General features: G+C 46.3%; 1 protein-coding gene across 3 annotated transcripts in view; it reads left to right on the top strand.

Moving 5' to 3' along the window:
* The first annotated feature begins 412 nt into the window (after nt 1–412).
* PLPP5 (phospholipid phosphatase 5) overlaps nt 413–25,736 on the top strand; it is a 38,875-nt gene continuing 13,551 nt past the window's right edge. For 2 of the 3 annotated variants that reach the window (XM_084803925.1, XM_084803924.1), the window contains exons 1-5: nt 9,883–10,028; nt 20,945–21,053; nt 21,705–21,795; nt 23,260–23,323; nt 24,121–24,245. In XM_084803925.1, coding sequence (XP_084660051.1) covers nt 9,952–10,028; nt 20,945–21,053; nt 21,705–21,795; nt 23,260–23,323; nt 24,121–24,245 — 466 coding nt within the window. In that variant the 5' untranslated portion in view covers nt 9,883–9,951. Of the gene's footprint in view, nt 464–9,882; nt 10,029–20,944; nt 21,054–21,704; nt 21,796–23,259; nt 23,324–24,120; nt 24,246–25,736 lie in introns of those variants that run through there. The other variant, XM_084803926.1, reaches the window with a different exon arrangement.

The following is a 25,736-nucleotide window of genomic DNA, read 5'->3' as shown; positions in this document are numbered from 1 at the left end:
TGGTTTCAGCATGCCCTAGTGAGAGAGGGTTTAGAGAGGCATGGTAAAAATGTGAATGGTTCGGAAAGCAAAGAATCAAGGAATGGGAATTGGGAAAGAAGTCACTAGAGCAGCCTTCCCCAAGCTGGTGTCCTCCAGGTGTTTTAGATGGCAACTCCCATCAGCCCCAGACAGCATGGCCAGGGACAATGGGAGTTGTAGTCCAAAAAATTCTGGAGAGCAGCAGGATGGGGAAGGCCGCAGTAGAGATTATATGCAAAATAAACCAAGAGGAGAGCAGAGGAAAATAGAGGTAGGAGCAGAGGATGCTAGGAAACCAAGAAAGGACTGTATGCCTCCTTGCCCCAACTGATTATGATCTCCATGAAGCTATTACTGAAAGCAGTGTTTACTCAAAGCTCACAGCTTATACGAAACACTAGCAAGTCTTTCCACGCTGCTGTCTTGTATCCAGAGACTCCAGGTATGCTATATTCTCTTTTTAATAGACTTCTCCCCACCCCCCACCCCCGTGTACTATACTTACTAGCATGCACCAAACTTGAACCTGGAACTGGAACATATTCTTATGTGTGCTCCCACTCACTCCAGAGTGGGGAGGAATTTCAGAAACAGCTGTACTGGATTGAGACTCCTTTGAGGAATGACAGAGCCCCAGAGACATACAGAGTCCTTATATTTGCTTTCTTTACAAATATAACACCATACAGTGTGTCTTGCTCGAAAATCTTCACATAAGGGTGCTAACTTTTGAATCCATCCTTCAGTTGTGCCTTCAATCTGCAGGAGTTAGCAGGTTATCATGTTTAGCTCTCGGTGGTCGGCGCTGAAAACCTTCCCTAGTGAATTCTTTAGAAAAGCACTCACTCTTTTCCCAAGTATTTGGCAGCACAATGAGTTTTAATCAGTCCTGGATGTGTCTCTAGTTATGACTGATTATTCAAAGTTGTTTTTAGCTATATGAAGTTCATGTATATTGTCTGTGTGCTTTTATGTAAATGGCTTTTAAACTCTGTATATTGTATTTGAATGTTTTAACTTCTGTAAACTACCCAGAGAGCTTTGGCTATGGGGCAGTATAGAAATGTTAATATTAATAATAATAATTATTATTTTCTTTTTAATTGAATTGAAAACTTTCTTGATTTCCATGCAGGATAAAAAGGAGAAGGAAAAAACCTGTAATGGATTGATATCAGACAAATGGATTCAAGGGACAAGACAGCCAGTGTGGTGTAATGGTGGACTGGGAGTTGGGAGATCTGGGCTCTAGTCCCCACATGGCCATGAAACACCCTGGGTGACTTTGGGCCAGTCACTAATTCTCAGCCTAACCTACCCCACAGGGTTGTTGTGAGGATAAAATGGGGAGGAGGACCATGGCTGAGTCTACACATAGCATTTATACCGTTATCATACCGTTTTCATAACTATTGGTACACATGACACCAATGGGCACCAGTAGTTATGAAAACGGTATGATAATAGTATAACTGCTATGTGTAGATTCAGCCCATGTTAGCTGCTTTGGGTTCTTTGCAAGAGGAAAAAGTAGGATATAGGAGAGAGAGAGAGAGAGAGAGAGAGAGAGAGCAGGACAGATGCAACATCTTTAGGAAGGGAAGCCAACAGGAAAGTCACAACCGAGTTCACTTCAAAACAAATTACAGGTATGATGCGTTAAGTACAGCTGACCGAAAAGAAGACATGTGGCTTGGCAAACAGACTAATGGAAGGGACTTTGTTTGCATGCAATATAAACGGGAACCATCTTTCTAGAAATCAGTCAGAGCTAGACAGCCCATTAGTGACATGCAGCTGCTGAGGAACTTTGTCCATAAGTGTCACTTCCAATTTTTTGATGCCACTAGATGATCATTAACAATTCCATATCCTTCGAGCTGCTAATCAACAGAAATTTGCCAGACCCTTATATATAGAACCATAGGGTTGGATCCAGACTTAGCCATGCTTAGAGTAGACTGGTTGAAATCAATAGGACAACTTAGGGCACAATCCTATGCATGTTTAGACAGAGAAAAGGCCTACAACTCCCAGCATTCCCCAGCCAGCCATGGCTGGGGAATGCTGGGAATTGTAGGCCTTTTCTCTGTCTAAACATGCATAGGATTGTGCCCTTAGTCATGCCTGACTTAAGAAGCACTGCAAGGCTGAGTCTAGCGGGATTTTAATTTCCTACAATGCTCTTGAATAAAGCTATGTCAGGGGGCATTATGGGAAATCAATATGGCAGCTAGGTCCACCTGCACAGTGAAGCTCAGAGTGCTAGGCCTGGTTTTGTTTTCTTTGTTAAATGGGGGTCTACCCGAAGTACCAACAGTGGGCCCACTCCAAAGATGCCAGGTGCAGATGCCAGCACTGATAATGGCTGCCACCGCACAAAAGCATCTTTGGCGGCCTCCATTTGGGGGCCTGTAATAGAGCTCTTCTACATGAGGCTGTCTACTTTTGGTTTCATTTAGGGATGTACAAATCCCTTACCTCGTTCAGGTGGCAGCGTCCGCTGGAGGGGGGGAGGCGCTCCGTCCCTCCCCCCAGAATCCTCCCCAGCCGGCTCCACTCCACGGCGACTTCACAGAGCCGCCGGCTGGGGCTGCCCACAGCTGGACTCCCGTCCGCTGCTGGGCTGCGCCGGCCACAAATGGCGGCCACCATAGTGGCCACCATTTGAGTCCTTGCAGAGGCTGTGATAGGCTACATATATATTTACGTAGCCTATCACGGCAAAAGGCAGGAATGCAAATGGCAGCTGCCATTTGTGTCCCTGCCTTTTGCCGTGATAGGCTACGTAGATACTTACGTAGCCTATCACGGCTTGGCAGGGACGCAAATGGCGGCTGGCGTAGCGGCCGCCATTTGCAGCCGCAGCCCAGCAATGGCCAGAAGATGACCTGGAGCTGCCGCCGGAGCCGCCCCACCACCGCCAGAGCTGCCACCGCAGCTGCCACCACCACCAGGTAGGCTCCGACCCGGGGAGATTCTGCGGGGTGACAGGGGGTATTGCCCTGTTCCGCCACGGACTCCGGGGGGCCAGATTCTAAAGAATCCAGCCTCACTGGAGTCCGTGGCAGAATTCTCCAACATCCCTAGTTTCATTGCAGAATTGAGATCTGAGCTCTACACAAAGAACTTTTCCTTTCTTGCTTTTCCAAAACATAACCTCTAGGTCGCGGTAGAAATACCACAATGACACAAATAATGTTCTTTCGCTTTCAGAAATAATGCTCCATTTTCCCCATTCTTAACACAAAACAAAACAGGAATGTGCCCTTAAAAAACAGAAGTGAAACTGGACAGTCACATCATCATCTAATGAACCTGTAAACAACCGTGAGTAAGGAATGACGAATACAAAATAAATCCCTGGTGTAGAAAACCTCACCGTTGAGTAGACACCACCAGCATGAGGCTAAGAATGAAGCAAATGGCTCCTTCTACTGGCCAAGTCATATCCCTGCCTAATTAGAAACAAGACCATCAGTTTTGCGGGATGATGATGGTGACGCTGTAACAATTTCTTCTACAGGGCTGTTTTTGGAATGATTCTCATCAGGGAATACGCGTGGAAAAACATTCTTTAGAGGAGAGAAAATCTGGCATTGCCTACACAAAGAAATGATTGCACGGATTAGTGCAGTGTACTGTACTGTGTAGTGTACGTGCACAGGAACTGTTCAGCCTCTTGAGGAAGAATATAAAAAGAGCACTGCTGGATCAGACCATCTAATAAAGCAACCTGGTTCCTACAGTAGCCAACTTGATGCTTCTGGGAAGACCACAAGAAGGGCATGGAGGAAATTGCCCTCTCTAACTGTGTAAAGCAACTGATACTAAGAGGCATGCTGCCTCTGAAACTTGGAGATATCGCCATCATGATTAGTGCTTCTGCCAAGTGAAGTGAAACACGGAGACTGGCCTTCTTGGTGGTGGCCCCCCAGTTGTGGAACACCATCCCCAAAGAACAGGGGTGGGGAACCTCAATCTCGGGGGCCAAAGCTGGCCCTCCTGGAGTCCCAATCCAGCCCTCCGGGGTTCTCCAGAAGGCCCTACCACCCCCTTTTCCCCCATCCCCTTTCATTTGGTGGTTTCCTGGGTTTTGAGCAGTTTTTTCCCCATTCTAAAATGTTGAAATGCCTCTCCTAAGGCCTAGTTACTGGCAGTAGGAGTTTTAAGTTACATTACACTGGTATTTTTGTCTGTGCCCTTTTTTCCTTTGGCCCTGCCCACCACTGGAGTGCGGCTCCTGAGAGGTTCTCCAAAATTGAATTCAGCCCCCCCTCACCCCCGCCTTAGAGAGGTCCAAATCCTAACTGGTATCACAGGGGTTGTTGTAATCATTAAACCTATGGAGACCAGGTAGAAAGATTCTTTGATGAAAGAAAGACCCAAGTGATAGCACAGATGCTAAAAAAGTGTTAAACCTGCAAATCAGAAAAAAAGATTCATTTGATTCCATTATTGCTTTGCAACAAAATAAAGAATCCACCAAGCTTACACAGCAAATTGAATTATATCCATACACAATGTTTAAAATGTCATTACCGGAAAAAAGTACACAAGCCTTCCCAGACTTACTCTTAATTGTGAGCAGAGATGGGAAGCAGCAAATGTCCTAAAGGCAAAAAGCAAAGTTATCTCAGTTCAAACAGAGCTTTTAAGGAAGTTGCCTCTAGAGCTCAGACTGCCTGAAGGTGCACGGCTTATTCTGTTAGGGCTGGATCCAGGATCTGCCTTCCACAAGAGGAAGGGGCCTTCTGCTAGAGAAAGGGATCCACTATGGGAAGGTCCCGCCACCTGATTTGTGGGGGTCACTCTCCCTCCCACCACAGCTCACCCCATTCAACAGGGTCTCCTGGCTCTCTGTGTAGCATTTTCAGGTGGCTGGAGAGGCGGTACAGGAAGGAGGGAGTGGAGAAGTTCACTTCACATAGCACAGTTGATCCAGCTTAAATCTGGATCCAACCCAAGGTCTTTAATTTATCTTAGGGCATGTCTGCATGGAACTTTAGTAAGGGCATCTTGGGTTTTGCATCCACTGAACCCCAGAGTCCCCATTTCCTAGGTATTTCAGCCCAACTGGCCTAAGACCAGAGCACCAAAAGGACCACTTGCTCCCATATTTATTTATTTTATTGTTAAAGCATTTTTACTCTGCTCTTCATCTGGAAAAGCTTCCCAGACATATGAGAGTATATGTGTGTGTGTGTGTGTGTGTGTGTGTGTGTGAGAGAGAGAGAGAGAATTCCTACCCTCAGCTTACAATTGAAAAGACATGACGCAAAAGGAAAAGGGATTGGGAGGGATGAGGAAAAAAGTAAACTCAAGCACTAGTTCTTATTTTAGCTACATATGTGGTTTTGCTCCCAACAAGCGTAATACCATCTCATCAGTGGGTGTAATGTAGCCAAATGTTGACCTTACAGGGTTGAGCCTTGGCCACCTGGGACCTTACTGGAATCTGCTGACATCTCCTCAGTCCTGTGTCTTGCCAGGAGAAGTTCATAGAGGCCCAGATGACACCAGCCCACCCCCCAACACACACTACAGGCACATCATCTTTTGCTCTTCCTCACAGGGCAGTTGGTTCAGAGGACCTCTGTGAGGGGACGGGCTCAGCCCAGCTGGTGATAAAGCTGCAGAGAGTCGGGTCAGTGAAGATGGCACTTTGCTACACAAACCTGTCCATTCATTAAAATCCTCTGCTGAGGTTACCACAGGTGTGGCCTTTTCTGTGGTGGCACCTCAACTGTGGAAAACTGTCTCCAAGCATATTCACAGCAGCCTCTATTTCTTAGGTACCAGCTGGGCCCAGGGCATAGTCTGAAGGCACATGAGGCAGCCACCTTGCTGAAGCTAAACAGATTTGGGTCTGGTCAGTGCTTGGAAAGGAGACTAACTGGGAACCACCTGTAGCCACCTTGAGTTCCATGATGGAAGAAAGGTGGGATATAAGTGTAAGAAATAAATAGAACAGTAGTCTGTTCCCCCAAGATAATGATAATAATAATAATAATAGGAAACTGTGCTACATTGAGTCAGACCCTTGGTCCACCTAGCCCAATATTTGCAACACTGACTGGCGGTAGCTCTCCAGAGTTTTAGGCACAATTCCTTCAGGGCCCTACCCTGCATGTAGAAGTGCGGACCTCCTGCATGTAAAGCATTGCTCTTCCACTGAGCTTCAGCCCCTCCAATACATAATAATAATAATAATAATAATAATAATAATAAACCTACTGTTCCTCCCCTCTCACTTGAGTAGCACCGTACTCTACCACTGAATTATAACCCCTCCAATACATCATCATCATCATCATCACCACCACCACCACCACCACAACCTACTGTTCCTCCCCTCTCACTTGAGTAGCACTGCTGCTGTTGTTGTTGTTGTTCAGTCGTTAAGTCGTGTCCAACTCTTCGTGACCCCATAGACCATAGCACGCCACACCTGTCCTGCGCTCTCTCCCGGAGCGTGCTCAGGTTCATATTCATTGCATTGGTGATGCTATCTAGCCATCTCATTCTCTGCCGTCCCCTTCTCCTTTTGCCTTCAGTCTTTCCCAGCATCACAGTCTTTTCCAGGGAGTTTTCTCTTCGCATTAGGTGGCCAAAATATTGGAGCTTCAGCTTCATTATCTGTCCTTCCAATGAGCACTCAGGGTTGATTTCCTTTAGGATTGACTGAGTTGACCTCCTTGCAGTCCAGGGGACTCGTAAGAGTCTTCTCCAGCACCACAGTTCGAAGGCATCAATTCTTTGGTGCTCAGCCTTCCTTAAAGTCCAGCTCTCATAGCCATACATTACTACTGGGAAAACCATAGCTTTGACTAAACGGACCTTTGTCGGCAAGGTGATGTCTCTGCTTCTTACTATGCTGTCTGAGTTTGCCATAGCTTTCCTCCCAAGGAGCAAGCGTCTTTTAATTTCATGGCTACAGCCACCGTCTGCAGTGATCTTGGAGCCCAAGAAAATAAAATCTGTCACTGCTTCCATTTCTTCCCCTTCAATATGCCAAGAAGTGATGGGGCAAGTTGCCATGATCTTAGTTTTTTTAATGTTGAGTTTCAAACCAGCTTTTGCACTCTCCTCTATCACCCTCAACAAGAGGCTATTTAGAGTAGCTTCACTTTCTGCCATTAGGGTGGTATTGTCTGCATATCTGAGGTTGTTGATAATTCTCCTGGCAATCTTAATTCCGACCTGTGATTCATCCAACCCGGCATTTCTCATGATGTACTCTGCATATAAGTTAAATAAGCAGGGCGACAATATGCAGCCTTGTCGTACTCCTTTCCCAATTTGGAACCAATCGGTTGTTCCATGTCTGGTTCTTACTGTTGCTTCTTGTCCCTCATACAGGTTTCTCAGGAGACAAGTAAGGTGGTCTGGTACTCCTATCTCTTTAAGAATTTGCCAGAGTTTGTTGTGATCCACACAATCAAAGGCTTTAGCGTAGTCAATGAAGCAGAAATAGACGTTTTTCTGGAATTCTCTTGCTTTCTCCATGATCCAGAGAATGTTGGCGATTTGATCTCTAGTTCCTCTGCCTCTTCAAAACCCAGCTTGTACTTCCGGTAGTTCTCGGTTCACATGCTGCTGAAGCCTAGCTTGTAGGATTTTGAGCATCACCTTGCTGGCATGTGAAATGAGCGCAATTGTACGGTAGTTTGAACACTCTCTGGCGTTGCCCTTTGGAATTGGAATGTAAAGTGACCTTTTCCAGTCTTGTGGCCGCTGTGGAGTGTTCCAAATTTGTTGGCATATTGAGTGCAGCACTTTAACAGCATCATCTTTTAGGATTTTAAATAGCTCAGCTGGAATACTGTCATCTCCACTAGCTTTGTTGTTAGTAATGCTTCCTAAGGCCCACTTGACTTCATTCTCTAGGATTCTCCGGCTCAACTTCAGTGACCGCACTATCATGGCTATCGGGGACATTAAGATCTTTCCTGTATAGTTCTTCTGTGTATTCTTTCCACCTCTTCTTAATCTCATCTGCTTCTGTTAGGTCCCTGCCTTCTTTGTCCTTTATCATGCCCGTCTTTGCACAAAACGTTCCCTTGAGATCTCCGATTTTTGTGAAAAGATCTCGTCTTTCTTATTCTATTGTTTTCCTCGATTTCTTTGCATTGTTCATTTAAGAAGGCCTTCTTGTCTCTCCTTGCTATTCTCTGGAACTCTGCATTCAGTTGGATATACCTTCCCCTTCCTCCCTTGCTTTTCGCTTCCCTTCTTTCCTCAGCTACTTGTAAAGCCTCATCAGACAGCCAGTTTGCTTTTTTTGCATTTCTTTATCTTTGGGATGGATTGAGTTGCTGCCTCCTGAACAATGTTACGGACCTCCGTCCATAGTTCCTCAGGCACTCTGTCTATCAGGTCTAATCCCTTAAATCTATTCCTCACCTCCACTGTATATTCAGTAGGGATATGATTTAGGTCATACCTGAATGGTTTAGTGGTTTTCCCTACGTTCTTCAATTTAAGCCGAAATTTTGCAAGAAGCAGCTCATGATCTGAACCACAGTCAGCTCCAGGTCTTGTTTTGACTGACTGTATAGAGCTTCTCCATCTTTGGCTGCAAAGTACATAATCACTTTGATTTCGATATCGACCATCTGGTGATGTCCATGTGTAGAGTCGCCTCTTGTGCTGTTGGAAAAGAGTGTTTGCTGTGATCAGCGTGTTCTCTTGGCAAAACTCTATTAGCCTTTGTCCTGCTTCATTTTGTACACCAAAGCCATGCTTGCCTGTTATCCCGGTTATTTCTTGACTTCCTGCTTTGGCATTCCAATCCCCTACGGTGAAAAGGACATCTTTTTTTGGTGTTAGTTCTAGAAGGTGTTGTAGGTCTTCATAGAACCGATCAACCTCAGCTTCTTCGGCATCAGTGGTTGGGGCAAAGACTTGAATTACTGTGATGTTGAATGGTTTGCCTTGGAGTCGTACTGAGATCATTCTATTGTTTTTGAGATTGTACCCCAGTACTGCTTTTCCCACCCTTTTGTTGACTATGAGTGCTACTCCTTTTCTTCTAAGGGATTCTTGCCCACAGTAGTAGATATGATGGTCACCTGAATTAAATTCGCCCATGCCTGTCCATTTTAGTTCGCTGATTCCCAAGATGTCGATGTTCAGTCTTGCCATCTCATGTTTGACCACCTCCAGCTTACCTTGATTCATTGATCTGACATTCCAGGTTCCTAAACAATATTGTTCTTTACAGCACTGGACTTTCTTTTCACCACCAGACACATCCACAGCTGAGTGTCCTTCCGGCTTTGGCCCAGCCGCTTCACTCTTTCTGGCGCTACTTGGAAATTCCCTCTGCTCTTCCCCAGTAGTATATTGGACACCTTCCGACCTGAGGGGCTCATCTTCCGGCGTCATCTCTTTTAGCCTTGTGATACGTTCCATGGGGTTTTCTTGGCAAGAATACTGGAGTGGGTTGCCATTTCCTTCTCCAGTGGACCACATTTTGCCAGAACTCTCCACCATGACCTGTCCGTCTTGGGTGGCCCTGCACGGCATAGCTTATGGCTTCACTGAGTTACGCAAGCCCCTTCGCCACAACAAGGCAGTGGTCCATGCAGGGGGAGTAGCACTGTACTCTGCCACTGAACTATAACCCCACCAATACATCATCATCATCATCACTAGAACAACCTACTGTTCCTCCCCTCCCATCTGAGTCGCACTGCAGTCTACCACTGAACTATAGCCCCTTCAATATTCATCATCATCATCTTAAAGAAATCTACTGCCCCCGCCCCCGTGACAATCTCGCGGGCAGCTCTGTCCCCGCCCACCCCTCTCCCCGCTGGAGGAAGCGAGATCCGCCCCCGCCCCCTCCAAGTGGGCGGAGCCAAGGGCGGCAGGAGCGCGTGGCGGCCGCTGCTGCTGCTCCTCCTGCGGCGGCACGAGCGGAGGATGCGGCGGGTCCTGCGGGCGGGGCTCGCGCTGCTGCTGGAAGTGGGGGTGCGCGCGCTGCTGCTGGGGCTCTTCTTGTGAGTGTAAAGCGGCGTGGGCGTCTGCGGGGGGGGGGGGCGTCGTCGTCATCATCCCTGCACGGGATCGTAATGCGTATAATACTCGGGCCCTGCATCCTTCCTCGGGTTCGGTTCTAATATGCGAATTAGCTGAAGAAGGGGAGCCCCCCTTTTTTGTGCGCGCGTGTGTGTGTGTGGGGGGGGTGCCCAGGCTGTACCGTAATGCATGTAGCGATCGGCTCTCCTTTCAAGGCCGGGCGCTACCGGGGCTCTGCATAGAAGATACGTGGCCTTCCGGCAAGTTGGGTGATGTCCTCAGCCATGCACAGGATAGGTGCCGGCCTCTGCTGTATTGCACGTAATAGACGGGCCCGAAGGCGCATCTCGCGCATTGACGGCTGCCTGTGCCGTATTGCGTGTAATATAGGGGCCGTGTTGTAAGAAATCTGTGGGGCGAAGGAGTGGAGGCTGGTGGCTCTGATGTCCGTGGGGCTGTGCATCCACTCTGGGTTTCGAGTCAGTCAGAACCAGTCAGAACGCTAACGGAGTTATCCAAGGTTCTGAACTTATTTTAGGGGTTGGGTTCAGCACCTTGGATAGCTCCTTGAGAGTTCTGGCTGAAACCCAGGCTGGATTCACAACCCCGCAGGCATCGCAGCCACCATCCTCCATTGGGTCAAGGACCTTCAAAGGTGGCTTCCTACATATACAGCCGCCTGGGCTGTAGTGCATGTAACAGATGGGCTGGGGGAACCATCTATTTTGACATATGTTAGAATCGATGCCTGCCTCCCCTATGCAGGTAATATGTGGACCCGTCCATATTGTATCTCATATATGGTCTAAAGGGGTCTAGGGATGGCCTCACACATTTCTGTGTAGCAGGGGGCCACTGTCAAGGGCTAATTCAGATATTTCAGCACCCACAGGAAAACCAGCTGGGGGGACAATGACATTTTTGCATGATATAGGCTTTACATGATCCGTTGGGCTGCCTTCTCACAGGTCTGCCTGCCAGTAAGGTCCGTCAGACTGGAGGGCACAGGAGACAGGGCCTTTTCAGTGGTTGCCCCATCACTCTAACTCCTCCCACAAAAAAAAAATTGCTGAGCCACCCCCATCCCATCGTTGTGTGTTTTACATGGGGTTTAAAGACCTGGTTGTTCACATCTGCATTTCTCTGATTAATCTAAAGTAGGTCCAGGCTTTTAAATTATTTTATTCTAATTGTTGCTGCTTTTTCATTATTGTATATTTGGGTTTTGATATCATTCCTATTTTTTGCTCTTGTTGTTTATTGTGTATTTTTATCTCTCTGGTTTGTTTTATGATGATTTATTTTAGTGTGTAAACACCTTAGAAGGTCCGTATGTCCCTTAAAATGAATATGAACTTGAGCACGCTCCGGGAGAGAGCGGAGGACAGGAAGGCCTGGCGTGCTATGGTCCATGGGGTCACGAAGAGTCGGACACGACTTAATGACTGAACAACAACAACAACAATAGCCCTTAAAGGCAGCATATTCATACTTAAAGAAATAATATACAAACATGTACTCTGTGGCTTCAGGCCTATTGTGTGGCAGGTATCCACACCAATATTGTATCTTCCTGGTGGTAGCTGATGCTGATGAGGTGGAGGTCCTTACAGGGCTGGCCCAAAACGTTTTGCTGTCTAAGGCATCCCTCATACAGAAACCCACAGGAATTACAGCTGAATCTTACTTCAGTGCTGTCAGCAAGAGTGCCGGCATCCTCTACCAAACCTGAGGCGTGCAGGACAGTCCATTTTGGGGGTGCGAGACAGGCCATGTGGCAAACACAGCTCTATCCGTCAAGACAGGAGAATGACCATGGTGAGGGGAGGGGTTTCAGGAGGAATGGCTGGTGGGGGGAGGGGGACAGCTGCCACTGCTATCCTCCAGCCTGAGGCAGTTGCTTCACTCTGCCCAATGGTGGGGCTGGCCCTGAGTCCTTAGTAAGACTGTCCTGAAGCACTTGCTGAGCTGCTTTTCTATACTCCGCTATAGCTCAAGGCCAGCTCCAAGTTTGAGCCCCCCCCCCCCGCAAGGTGACCTCTGTGAGGCATGACAGTGTTATGTTCTTCATCGGAAGAACATAAGAAGAGCTGTGCTAGATCAGACGAAGGGCCCATCTGGTCCAGCATTCTGTTCACACAGTGGCCAACCAGCTGCCCATGGGAAACCCACAAGCAGGACATGAGTGAAACAGCACCCTCCCACCCATGTTCCCCAGGAACTGGTGTACACAGGCAGACAGCCTTCCAATTTGGAGGTAGCAGATAGTCATCAGGACTAGTAGCATTGATAGCCTTCTCCTCCAGTAGTTCAATAAACAAGGGTCTGTCTCCTCTGAGAGAGACCATATTTTATGTAATATACAAGCCAAAGGGCATCTAAGATGCCCCCATACGTAGAAGAGATGTACTCCTGGGCTATTATTGCATGTTATGGGCCATATTGTATGTAATGCATTTAGGATACCCTAACACACATTAAGATTGTATTCCCCAACTTGGCACCCTCCTGATTTGTTGGACTACAACTCCCATCACCCCCAGCCAGCATGGCTATTTGCTGTGCTAGCCAGGGATGATGGGATTGCCAGGATGGTGACAGCTGACCTTATATGTATGAAAGACACCTCCCTGACGAACTGGTGTGTGTGCTGTGTGGGCCTAACTGTTAAACAGGCATTGTTGTCTTGGGTAAATTATTTCTGGCTTTAAGTCCTGGCCACTGTTGCCATACAATATATTTCTGATGTGCGTGGAAACTATTGAGCCTGTTAGGTTCCTGGATCCATCTGTATGACACGAACAATTCTAGGGCAGAGGTAGGCAACATTGTGCCCATGGGCACCAGTGCACCCCTGGGCAACTTTCTTAGTGCCCAGCAAGGTGCCCTCCCCTCCCACTTTTAAAAAACAATGTTCTTACTGGCAGCTGGGATCGTTGTTAAAAGGGTTTATGTTGATGCTGAAAACTGTGGGTTTAAAGGAGTTGTTTAATACGTTGAGGTCCCATGCCCAACCACTGGCTTGTACTCAAGTCTATTGGGCAGGTTCCTTGTCCTTTGCCATACCTCCCATGTCAGCCATTTTGTGATGGTCTCCATGACAGTTCTCAGATGTGCTCACGGCTCAAAACGTTTGCTTGCCACTTATCCAGGGCTATATCTTGCATACCTCTTTCCACATGGTGTCACTAGTAGAGCAGGTGTAATGCAGGAGTTGGTTGAGCTCCTTGACGCACCCATCAGAAGAGCATATGGGGTCAGCTGCCATCATTTACAGATGGGTCTTTGTGACCGATACGTCAGGGAGTGTCCCGTACCTGGGCCTTCCACAATGCAGTGTCTTTTTTGGCCCTCACACTGCTGGAAGCACCTGATTGGTGGAGCGTCCTCAGCCCCACAGATTACCATTGCCCATGCTGCCTGGGAGTGATGGGAATTGCAGTCCCAACACAACTGGAGGGCACCAGGTTGGGGAAGGCTGGACCAGACACTCCCATGTTTTGTCGATGCTGACGCTGCTTGTTTGGGTAGTTATCTCAGTGGCAGCTTTGCCAATTGAACAAGCGGAGTCCAGAGTCCAGGGCTTGAACGTGCAGAGATACGATTCCAGTAGCCTTGGTATAAAGAATTACAACATGCTCCCACAGCACGGGGCTTGCTTTGGGGAAATTCCCCCCCTCTACCAGCCTCATCTTCGTTCTCCAGCTAGGCTAGTGAGAATAAGAACCACAGTCCTGCTAATCTCATAAATGCCCCATTATCGTCTTAGGGTGAAATCCTGTCAGGATGGCCATCAGCCTCTGAACTTGGAGGCTGACAGGCATCCTATGCAGAGGTGATTTTTCCTTTCACACTCCTCCAGCTCTGCATTTTTGCTAGATAGGCTTTTCACCCATCTAGCTGGGGCTCTGCAGAGTGGGAGGGAAGGAGACTGGGCAAGCTAGAGGATTCTTCATAAACTGGCCTCCACATTCCCCTCCCCTCCCCACCCACAGAACCACCACCCCTCCCTTCCTTTCCGAGGCCGCCCTGCAACCTCGGAGAGGCAGTTGCCGTGGTTCTCTCCATACCAGCTGTGAGGAGGAGGGGGAAAGGAGCTCGGACTCCTGGGTCTGAGGTTGGCGCGCTGTCTCTGACCTTGGATCCAGGAATCCAAACTCTTCTATCCCCCCACCCCCTAATGCTGTCTAGGGCCCATAGGATTGCTCTCCCTGTTGTTTTAGTTATGCTTTGGGTGTGCAAACAGCTTTAGAGGTTTTATCTGATTCATGCCCATATAGCTGCTGTGATAGAGAGAGAAGTGACCATGTTATTTATTTATTTTTTTCCTTAAAAGAATTCGAAAGCTGCCCTTCAACCTTGCAGATACTGAGGTGGCGTACAAATATGTTTAAAATAGCAGACAATGCAACAATAAACACTAAAATCACATTATCCTGACAAAGACAGAGAAGGCAGCAAATACAGTATAGAACAAACAAAATCAACCAATTAAAATGCCTGGATAAGCCAAAAGGTTTTGAAACAACAGCATTGCTGTTGCCAGTTCTATCTCGAGGTACTTGGCAAAGAGCCTCCCTTGATGATTCAAATCACAAGCAGGATGGTATAAGGCAAGGGTAGGCAACTTCGAGAGGTCCAGAGGCCATTTTCATCCCCTGGACCACCACCACTACCACCATCACCCCTTATGTGGGCCACAGTCTGCCAAGCAATCTGAAAATGAATGTTTAAAAAATGTTTAGGAAAAAAGCGGAGCTTGTAGCACTACGAAGCATATACAGTCAGGGCCAGAAATATTGGAACAAGGATAATTGTTTTGGCAGTGGCCTCTGTACACCACCACATTGAAGTTGAAAGGAAACACACCCAGATGGGAGCCAAGTCAGGACTTTCAGCTGTAATTCAAGGGGTTTGACAAAAGTGGGGCACTAACCATTCAGGAAGTATAGCCAGTGGCATACACACACACCCATTGTTGGTGGCTCATAAGTAATGGAACGAATGGCTGACAAGCAGCTGCATGGCCCAGTGTGGCCTATTTACTGGGTACCCCATGACCAGTCAAGCAGATAAATGGCCTGGAGGTGGTTCTGAGTGTTACATTTGCATTTGGTAGCTGTTCACTGGAACTTCCAACGTGAGGTCCAAAGAGGTGTCCATGCAAGTGCAGGAGGCCATCATTAGGCTGAGGAAACAAAATAAACCCATCAGAGAAATAGCAAAAACAGTGGGAGTGGCCAACACAACAGTTTGGAACATCCTGAAAAAGAAGGAATTAACTGGCAAGCTCAGCAACAGCAAAAGGCCTGGAAGACCACAGAAGACAACTAAAGTGGATGACCGCAGAATTCTGCTCATGGTGAAGAGGATCCCTTTCACAACATCTAGCCAGGTCAAGAACGCTCTTGAGGAGGTAGGCATGTCATTGTCAACATCTACAGTCAAGAGACGGCTTTATGAAGGTAAATACAGAGGCTTCACAACAAGGTGCAAACCACTGGTAACGCTCAAGAACAGACAGGCCAGATTAGCCTTTGCCAGCAAACACCTAAAAAAGCCTGCCCAGTTCTGGAATAAGATTCTTTGGACTGATGAAACCAAGATGAACTTGTACCAGAATGATGGGAAGAGAAAAGTATGGCGAAGGAAAGGAACAGTTCATGATCCAAAGCATACCACATCATCTGTCATGGCGGAGGCAGTGTTATGGTATGGACACGTATGGCTGCCAATGGAACTGGGTCACTGGTGTTTATTGATGACCTGACTGCTGATAAAAGCAGCAGGATGAACTCTGAAGTGTGTAGGGCTATACTTTCTGCTCAGATTCAGCCGAATGCTGCCAAACTGATAGGACGCCGCTTCCTATTGCAGATGGAGAATGACCCAAAACATACAGCAAAAGCTACCCAAGAGTTTCTCAAGGCAAAGAAGTGGGATGTTCTTCAATGGCCGAGTCAGTCACCTGATCTCCACCCAATAGAGCATGCTTTTCACTTAGTAAAGACAAGACAGAAGGCAGAAAGACCCACAAAGAAGCAGCAGCTGAAGGCAGCTGCAGTAAAGGCCTGGCAAAGCATCTCGAGGGAAGAAACTCAGCATTTGGTCATGTCCGTGGGTTCCAGACTTCAGGCAGTCATTGACTGCAAAGGATTTTCATCCAGGTATTAAAGGTGATCCTTAAATCTGAAATGATGTTGGTTTGTTCCATTACTTATGAGCCACCAACGACAGGTGTGTGTGTATGCCACTGGCTGTACCTCCTGAATGGTTAGTGCCCCACTTTTGTCACACCCCTTGAATTACAACTGGAAGTCCTGACTTCGCTCCCATCTGGGTGTGTTTCCTTTCAATTTCAATGTGGTGGTGTACAGAGGCCAACTGCCAAAACAGTTATCCTTGTTCCAATATTTCTGGCCCTGACTGTAAATGTCACATTCAAGCTGCAATCCTATGCACATTTAGACAGAAAAAAAGTCCTACAATTCCCAGCATTCCCTAGCTAGTATGGCTGGCTGGGGCATGCTGGGAATTCTAGGAATTTTCTCTGTCTAAACATGCATAGGATTGCACTCTTAGCTTGTTTGCCAGCTAACTTTGACCTTTTTGGTGCCATCAGCAGTTTTACGGCTTGAGGCTGGGCTTTCATTGATGGAATGTACTGCTTGGTGTTGGGCATTTAGATACTGGCTAAGACTTGCTTATGCAAGTTTTGAATCAGGACATGACCTTTCTGGCACTCAGTAGTGCTACAGAATACTTTAAAAATATGTATTTATTTGTGGGGCACATGCAGCCAGTAGGCAGTATGTTGCCTTCCCCTTATATAAGGAGAGGTTCTTCCAAGCCCATGTTATGGCAGATGGGGACCACAGAAGATTCAAAGATCATCCATCATGATGGGCCAAAGAACATATTTTATCCCTTGCCTAATCCTCCTCCAACCCCTGTTCTGATGGTATTTTATTTATATAAATACAATTTCAAAACGATGTGTGGGTGTCTGTGTGACGGTCCTTTAGCATTAGTTCTGTCACAGCGATAATGATAGTAATTCATCTGCTGCTTTTCCACATAGATGTATCCAAAGCAGATCATAGCATGAGAAAATACATGTTGAAGCATCATTGCACTACAAAGTCTCTAGTTCCCAGTTCCTTTCAAAACATAACACAGCAATCCAAATGAACAGTTCATTTCACAATAGTATAACATTTTAAATTCATTATCAAAAAGGCAGTTTCAATCGTTAAAGCACAGTTTCAACTGGATTTTCTCTGTTTTATTTATTTATTTATTCATTCATTCATTTAATTTCATTTCTATACTGCCCAATAGCCGAAGCTCTCTGGGCGATTCACAAAAATTAAAACCAAACGGCACACAATAAAACAATATAAAATATATAGAACATTAAAATCACAATATAACAATACAACCACAATAAAACCTAGCAGCAGTGCAGGAATTTAAAATACAGATTTAAAACAGCAAAGCTAAAAGTCTAGAAAGCTAAAATGCTAAAACACCTGGGAAAATAAAAATGTCTTAACCTGGCGCCGAAAGGAATACAATGTAGGTGCCAGGCGAACCTCACTAGGGAGCTGATTCCACAGCCGGGGGTGCCACAGCAGAAAAAGCCCTCCTCCTAGTAGCCACCCGCCTCACTTCCTTTGGCAGGGGCTCATGGAGAAGGGCCGCTGAGGATGATCTTAAGGTCCAGGCAGGCACATATGGGAGGAGGCGATCCTTCAGGTAACCTGGCCCCAAGCCGTTAAAAGCTTTGAATGTTAATACCAGCACTTTGAATCGGGCCCGGAAATGGACTGGCAGCCAGTGCAGCTGAAAAAGTACTGGCGTAATATGAGCTCGCTGGCTAGTCCTGTTAACAATCTTGCTGCCCTATTTTGGACCAGCTGAAGTTTCCGAACCGTTTTCAAAGGCAGCCCCACGTATAATGCATTGCAGTAATCCAGAAGAGAAATTACCAGAGCATGGATAACTGTAGCTAGGCTATCTTTGTCCAGATAAGGGTGTAGTTGGTATACCAACCTAAGCTGATAAAAAGTGCTCCGTGCCACTGAGTTCACCTGTGCCTCAAGTGACAGTTCTGGGTCCAAGAGCACCCCCAAACTATGAACCTGATCCTTTAGGGGAGTGCAACCCCCTCCAGAACAGGTTGAATATCACCTAGCCGGGCAGACGAACCACCCACTAACAGTACCTCCGTCTTGTCTGGATTGAGTTTCAGTTTATTGGCCCTCATCCAGTCCATTACCATGCCCAGGCACTGATTCAGAACAGCCACTGTCTCACCTGGGTTTGATGAGAAAGAGAGGTAGAGCTGGGTGTCATCCTCATATTGATGGCACCTCAGCCCACACCTCCGGATAACCTCCCCCAGCAGTTTCACGTAGATGTTTAACAGCATGGGGGATAAAATAGAGCCCCGTGGAACCCCATGGCACAATTGCCATGGCACAGAGCAATAATCCCCCAGCACCACCTTCTGGAGTTGGCCATCCAAGTAGGAGCGGAACCGCTGCAGTGCAGTGCCTCCAACTCCCAACCCAGACAACCTATCCAGAAGGATACCATGGTCGATGGTATCGACTGTTGTTAAAATACAAAAGCTATAGTTGTGATAAAACCTTCCAGTGTAGTTGGGTGTTAATAAATAATATAATAAGCAGCCAGTTCCTCACAAATGCCAGGTGCAGGAAATAGCAGCTTACAGCTGTAGAGTGCTAGATGCAGAGGTATAAAAACAAACAAATCCTTAAGTATGGTCCAGGGAGCATGTGCATAGATTCTGGGACTAAAACATACATGAGTAGTTTTTGTTTATTCAGTGAATATCCATGATACTTGCCTAATCACATCTCATGTACCAGTCACAGTACAGGACTTGGGGGCGGGGAAGAGAATCACATTTTCACAGGTACAAAATATTTGCTTAGAAAACGTTAAAGTTTCTCAACAAAAGCACAGCCTCAAAGGAAACTTGAATGGGCTGTGTGTGTGTGTGCACGTGCAAATGCAATACACACATACACAAATCTGATGAGACAGACAGGCCCAGGGTAGCTCATGGGTTTTTGTATAATCAGAGACGTGAAACCAGGTCAAAATTCAACCCTTTTCAGGAGTAGAAAACATGGTTTCTCCAGATGTTGTTTGTGAAGGTTTGAGGCCTACAAAGGCAAGGAAAAGAAAAAGGCCTGGAGTTGTTGGTTGGGAGGGGGTATCCCTAAGAGGAGAAGTTTTATTTCCCCAGTTAAGTTTCAGTTTCACTTCCCCAGTTAAGTTTCATTTCCTCAGGTTTGAAACAGTACTTTCAGATTTGAGGGAGGAGGGTATATAAAGAGAGCGAGAGAGCAGTAAGAGCAGAGTCGGGAAGACCGGAGCCTGAAGAGGGAGCAGGAAGATGCAACTTGGAGAAGTCTAAGTACAGCTAGGGTTAAGGAAATTGTGTTCTGCAACTTTTACTTTCTCCTAAGGCCTTCTGTATCACTCAGCTGTATTGTGTTTAAACAACCTTTAATTGTGATTTGCTTGCTTTAATTTACCAGTAAACTGTTGTGGTTAAACCCAGTGTCTAGAATGTCAATCACCACATGTCTACAGGCTAAACCCCACATTACTGGGAAGGGGAAGTTTAAAAGAAGGAAGGTGGGATTCTTACGGAGGCAAGAGATCCTTAAGGAGTTGTTCAGGGGGTCCAAGTCAATGGTGGAACCCTGACAGACCCCAACTCCCATTAGCCCCAGCCAGAATGGCTAATGGCCAGGGATGATGGAAGTTGGAGTCCAACAACCTCTGGAGGGCATCAGGTTGCCCTCTGAAAGATACCAGCTCTCCCAACTGTAGAACCCCCTGCTCTGTATAAGCTCATTTGTGGCTCTCTTCTTACCTTTAGGAGGCAGGGCATACCTGGATGGTCTAAATGTGCAGGTCACAACCAGTGGGAAGCCAGCCACAGATGATGCACAGATGATGCTCATCTTTATCAGCCATTATGTAGATGTGGGGGGGGGGGAATGTCCATATATACAGGGGACATTATATACTGGATTGGTGAATCCAATGCCCTATGGGTGGACTCAAACAGTCCCTGAACCAGCTTTCCAGCAAGGGAGATGGCACAGCTCATGAGCAGAGCACATGATTTGTATGCAGAAGGTCCCAGGTTTGATCACCAGTGTCTCCAGGTAGGGCTGGAAAAACTGTCTGAAACCCTGAAGAGGCACTGCCAGTCTGTGTTGACGATACTGGACTAGGTGGACCAATGTCTGTCTAAGTATAAGGCCGCTTCCTACTTTCCATATGGTTGGAGCTAATGTAACAACACAACCTTGGTGTGTTAATGCTATAGTTATTTTAAATGGGTATTTCACTTATTTTATAAAAATGATTTTAACTGATAAGAACACAAGTAGAGCCCTGCTGGATCAGACCAAGGGTCCATCTAGTCCAGCATTCTGTTCACACAGGGGCCAACCAGATGCCCATGGGAAACCCACAAGCAGGACACAAGTGCAACAGCACCCTCCCACCCATGTTCTCTAGCAACTGGTGTACGTAGGCATACTGCCTCTGATACTGGAGGTAGCACCTAGCCATCAGGACTAGTAGCCATTGATAGCCTTCTCCTCCATGAATTTGTCTATTCCCGCGCCCCCTTTTAAAGCCATCCAAACTGGTGGCCATTACTACATCCTGCGATAGCAAATTCCATAGTTTAACTATGCACTGTGATATTGTAAAATGACATTGCAAACCGTTTTGAAAACATTTGCTGAAAAGCAGTCTGCAAATCTTGCAAGTCAAATGTACCTGTGAGCATACTGGGGGGAAGCCCCATCACCTAGTCACTAGACTGTGCTTTCTGTAGGTTCACTGAGCTTCTGCCTCCGTTCCAGCGAGTCATACAGCCTGAAGAAATGTGGCTTTATAAAAACCCCTACATAGAGTCTGACCATGTACCGGCCAAGCCCATGTTTGTAAGTATCCATTTGTTCCAGCCATCCATCTCAAGCATTTTAGGCTGTGTTTGTGTGCACATTTTTTCCAAGCAGATGTTGGTTCAAACCTGCTGCCAGTGTATGATATTAAGTTGTTATGGTCATATACATCTACTCCGGAGCCATTTTCCCTGCAGGTTTTCCCAATACAGATCTTTCCTGCCCAACCACCCACCCTGCTTCCCCACGCAAGCTACAATTTGTCCCACAGATATTATTTAAAAGACAGCTCTCATTGGAGAAATGGCATAGGAGATAACCGTTAACACCCCCTTCTCCAGTGCTGTGGTCCCAATCTGAATCATGGCTGCGTTTTACCCTTTAAGAAAAACGCAGAAGATCCAGTGACAAATCTGTTGCCATTTTGTCTAGTCTGGTGCTTTGCTAACAGCGTGGAGTGTTGCTTTCCCGAGGCGTCGAGGAACAAGGCAGCTGTAGCAAAGGTTTTTGAAAAAAGCCTACACTCTTTTAAGTCTGCCTCCCTTGGAAAATAATAAATGTAGAAACACATTGGGAATGTTCTTTTTAAATACGTTTTTTTAAATACGTTTCCCCATCCATGTAGCTGCGTTTAGGCATTGTTCATGACTTGCCGCTGAGTCTGATTCTGTCCCTGCCGTCTTGTTCCAGGTCATTTCCTTTTTGTCTCCCCTGGTCTTGATTCTCCTCGCCAAATTCTTCGTGAACGCCGACCAAGAAGATACACGAGAAGCATGCTTAGGTGAGCTCAGCATGACAGTAGAGACTCAACGCTGAAGCAGTAGCATTGAGCTGCAGCAGTTGCCAGGCTGGTGGCTCAGTTAGGAATGGATGGATGGATGGATCTTGGGGACCCTGAGCTTGAGAAGCGCTGCTCTAACCATTACACCACGCAAGCACTCAGAAACAGCACTCTGTCATGAAACCTTGTCAAGGCGCTTGTAACCGAAAATGCTGGAATTTGCTGATTGTGCCATTTATATTTGTAAATCTAAATTTTACAGTTTGTTAAATTGGCATTGCGCCTTTCCCCTAAATGGTGCGAGAAAATTGCGATAAAAGGCAAAGTAAAAAACAAGAACATGGCCGGTAAAACACACCAGTTAGATCAGTTACATACCCAGGCGGCTTTTCAGATCCTCAGAGGAGGCCTCGCTCGTCATTGTGAAACTAATGGAATGTCGCCATTATTTCTTTATTTCTTTATTACATTTATTAATAAATTTATTTTATTTATTTATTTATTTATATTTATTTTTTATTTTTTTATTTTTATTTTTTTTTATTATTTTTTTATTTTTTTCCTCTTTTGAGGAACCCAAGGTGGCGTACATAACCCTCCTACTCTCCATTTTAGCCTCACAACAAGAACCCTGTGAGGTAGGTTGGGCTGAGAGTCTGTGACTGGCCCAAAGTCACCCAGTGAGCAATATCCCGACGGCGGACCTTCTCAGTAGTGGCACCCTCCCTTTGGAAAAGCCTCCCTGTGCAGCTTGGGAGGCAGAAAATGTGGCATCTTTTAAACGCCTTCTGAAAACACATTTGTTCACCCAGACTTTCTCTGGGCTGTGATTAAATTAATCATGCCCCTCCATCTTACTGCTCCTGTATTGCTTTTATTGCAGTTGTTTTAATGTTGTGTTTTTAATATTGTATTCTAAATGTGATTTTAATATTTATATGTGAACTGCTTAGGTATCTTATTATATTTAGCGGTATGTAAGCATTACTAATCATCATTATCAAAAGCTAGATAAACCGATTACAACATATTTACAAGTCAGCTTATGGGCCAAAGGGCTGTCTAAATGAAAATGTCTTTGCCTGCAGACAGAAGGTTATCAGAGATTAGGCTTGCTGGGCCTCGCTTGGCAAGGAGTTCCCAAGTCTGGGAGCACCTGCTTGCTTTCACCTTGTAGTGTTTGGGCCCATAAGAGCAAAAACATTGGGATAGCTCACAAGCAATAGCCCTTTATTTTTAACTTTTGGAAAGTTACATTTTATGTTATTAATATGGAACACAATTCAGTCACTTCAAACATATTATCAGGCTCCCTTGCATTCATGTTCTGGTTGTTCTGCAGTGATTTCCTTCCATCTTAGGTAGGCCCCCTCACCACAAAGATATCTGTCTGCCTTGGGGCCTGACCAGGGTTGAATCAGTAATGATGCTGAAGATGATGTTGCTCTGTGTTCTTTTCTCCAGCTGCGAGCCTGGCTCTTACCCTAAATGGTGTCTTCACCAATGCTGTCAAGCTGGTTGTAGGCAGGTGAGACCCTCTCTTTGTGTCTATTTTAGTATTTCTGCAGAGAGCTTACATTTACATTTGGACTGCCTGTTGCAGAGGCCTGGTCTACCCATGCTGCAAAATGAGGTGCTAGAGTGGAGTGAATCACTTCAGACTGCAATGGATGTATGTGTGTGTGCTATTTTGTGTGCTCCCGCCATGTGGAAAGTTCACCTAACAGCAGAAAATTAGTGCATCAAGGAGGAGGGTTCTAGCCCAGCTTGTGCTAGTTTTCTACTTTCAGGGACATTTTTTCCCCACAGGGGAGCATTCAAAAATGTGACACACACACACCCGACATTTCCAGTGTGAAACAATACGTCTATTCGACCAACACCTTACCACCTCATTCTGTTGCATGAATAAACCAGGCCTAAAGCAATGTATTTTGTGGTAAACATGACTGATGATGCCATTAGTTGATGCCATCGACTTTCCACTGGCATCCTGTGCCATTCCGAGCAAACCACTGTGACCTTCTTGCTCCTTCCATTCTCTTCTGTTAGTCCCTTCTGGGTGCTCAGTAACCTGGAGATTTGTTTTACCTTCTCCAAGCAGCCCTCAATCAACCAAAGACAGGTGCTTGCAAGATTCCCCCAGGATGAGCTGTGGAAGGGCCAGCGCTTCTTAACCCTGCAGGGAGACAATGGATGTGAAGTGTGTGGACGTAGGCTTACAGTCAGAGATTCTGACCTCCCCCTGGTCCCCTTCAGTCCCTTCCTTTCCACAGCCTCTCTCGCATGGTGGCGCCTCATCCTTGCCTCTCATCCTCGCTCTAGGCCTCGCCCCGATTTCTTCTACCGCTGCTTTCCAGATGGACGGGAAACCCTTCAGCTGCTCTGCACAGGCGATGCGCAAGTTGTGACCGAAGGGCGCAAGAGCTTCCCTAGTGGACATTCCTCATGTGCGTACACAAATTCATCTTCGTGGCTTGCAGCCAGGGATGGGAAGCATTCGACGGAGAGGTGGGATAGATTGGGCAGGGGGCTTGTGGATAGATCCGGGGCGCGTTCAGTAGCCCCTCTCGGATCTCCTCAGGGTGTATCTGCAAAGGACACTGAGTGAACGAGCCAGAGAGAATCTGAACCCTTATTCAGCTCATCCTCCAGAACCAGGGCCATAAAATCATTAGGATGGAACATCCTAAGAGGCAGGGCCAACCATCCACCAACCATCCAGGGCCAACCATCCATCTGCAGGGCTAACTATCCACCTGGAACATCCTAAGAGGCAGGGCCAACCATCCACCAACCAACCAGGGCCAACCATCCATCTGCAGGGCCAACCATCCACCTGGAACATCCTAAGAGGAAGAGCCAACCATCCACCTTCCCTCCACAGATCAGTCTGTGCAGAGAGCAGGTGCACTGCAGAAAGGAGGAGCTGCAGGTGTCTTGGGCAAAAGAACCCTGCCACACACTGCAGCAAGGACCCAAAGGGCAACTTTAGTTCGGTTTTTAATTACATGTAAAAACCTAACTAATTCAATGTCAACCTTACATTGAATTAGATTAAATTTTACATTATTTATCCTGAATTTATAGTTTTTGAAATAAAGTTAACAAAATAAAGGCAACAAAAAGAACATCCATAATCATAGATCAAAATCCCTAAAGAAACAAAGGAATTCGCTAATTTAAATCTTAGTCTGTAACTGATATGCTTATGGAACATCTGCAGTAAAACAGCCTGAGTAGGAGCTCAGTACCTAATGAAAGTAAAAATACAAGTTATACAACATATAAAAGAAGTGTGTGCGAGTGAATGTCATTTGGTGTGCATGTGTGTATGAATCAGAAAAAAATATAGGCAACTGTACTTGGTTGGAATTTTATCAAAAGTTTGAAGAGGGTCAACATAGGAAATAATGTATGTATTACATTTAAAAACCTCCATCTTCCTTGATGGAGCTCAAGGCAGCCTACTTGGCTTTCCTAAGTGTTTCTCCTGAGCTACCTTAAGGAGGAGGCACAATGGCTGGGTTCACACAACACGACAAACCAGAATAAGGGTTGTCTATGGGTTGCCACTGAATCATGGGTTGTTGCGTTGTTTGAACCCAGCCGTGCTAACAAACCATGGTTTGTTAACCACAAATAACCCACAATTTGTTGTCGGGTTGTGAACTGTGGGTTTGTGGTTAACAAACCATAGCTTGTTAATACAGCTGGGTTTACACAACACAACCCACAATCAACCTGTACTCTGGCTTGTCATGTTGTGTGAACCCAGCCTATAGCTCAGTAGCCGAGCGCATGCTTTTCACTCAGAAGGTCCCAGGCTCAATCCAAAGCATCTCCAGTTTAAAAGGATCAGGTTGCAGGTGATGGAAAAGACTCTTTGCTAGAGACCATTGCCAGTCATAGTAGGCCAAGTGTGGATAACTTGTGACCCT

The sequence above is a fragment of the Heloderma suspectum genome, chromosome 6 (genome assembly GCF_057233095.1).
Source record: "Heloderma suspectum isolate Gila_16-S chromosome 6, 16-S_ref, whole genome shotgun sequence".
NCBI classification, from domain to species: Eukaryota; Metazoa; Chordata; class Lepidosauria; order Squamata; family Helodermatidae; genus Heloderma; species Heloderma suspectum.
The sequence above is the reverse complement of the archived record's forward strand: the minus strand, read 5'-3'. Positions and strand labels throughout refer to the sequence as shown.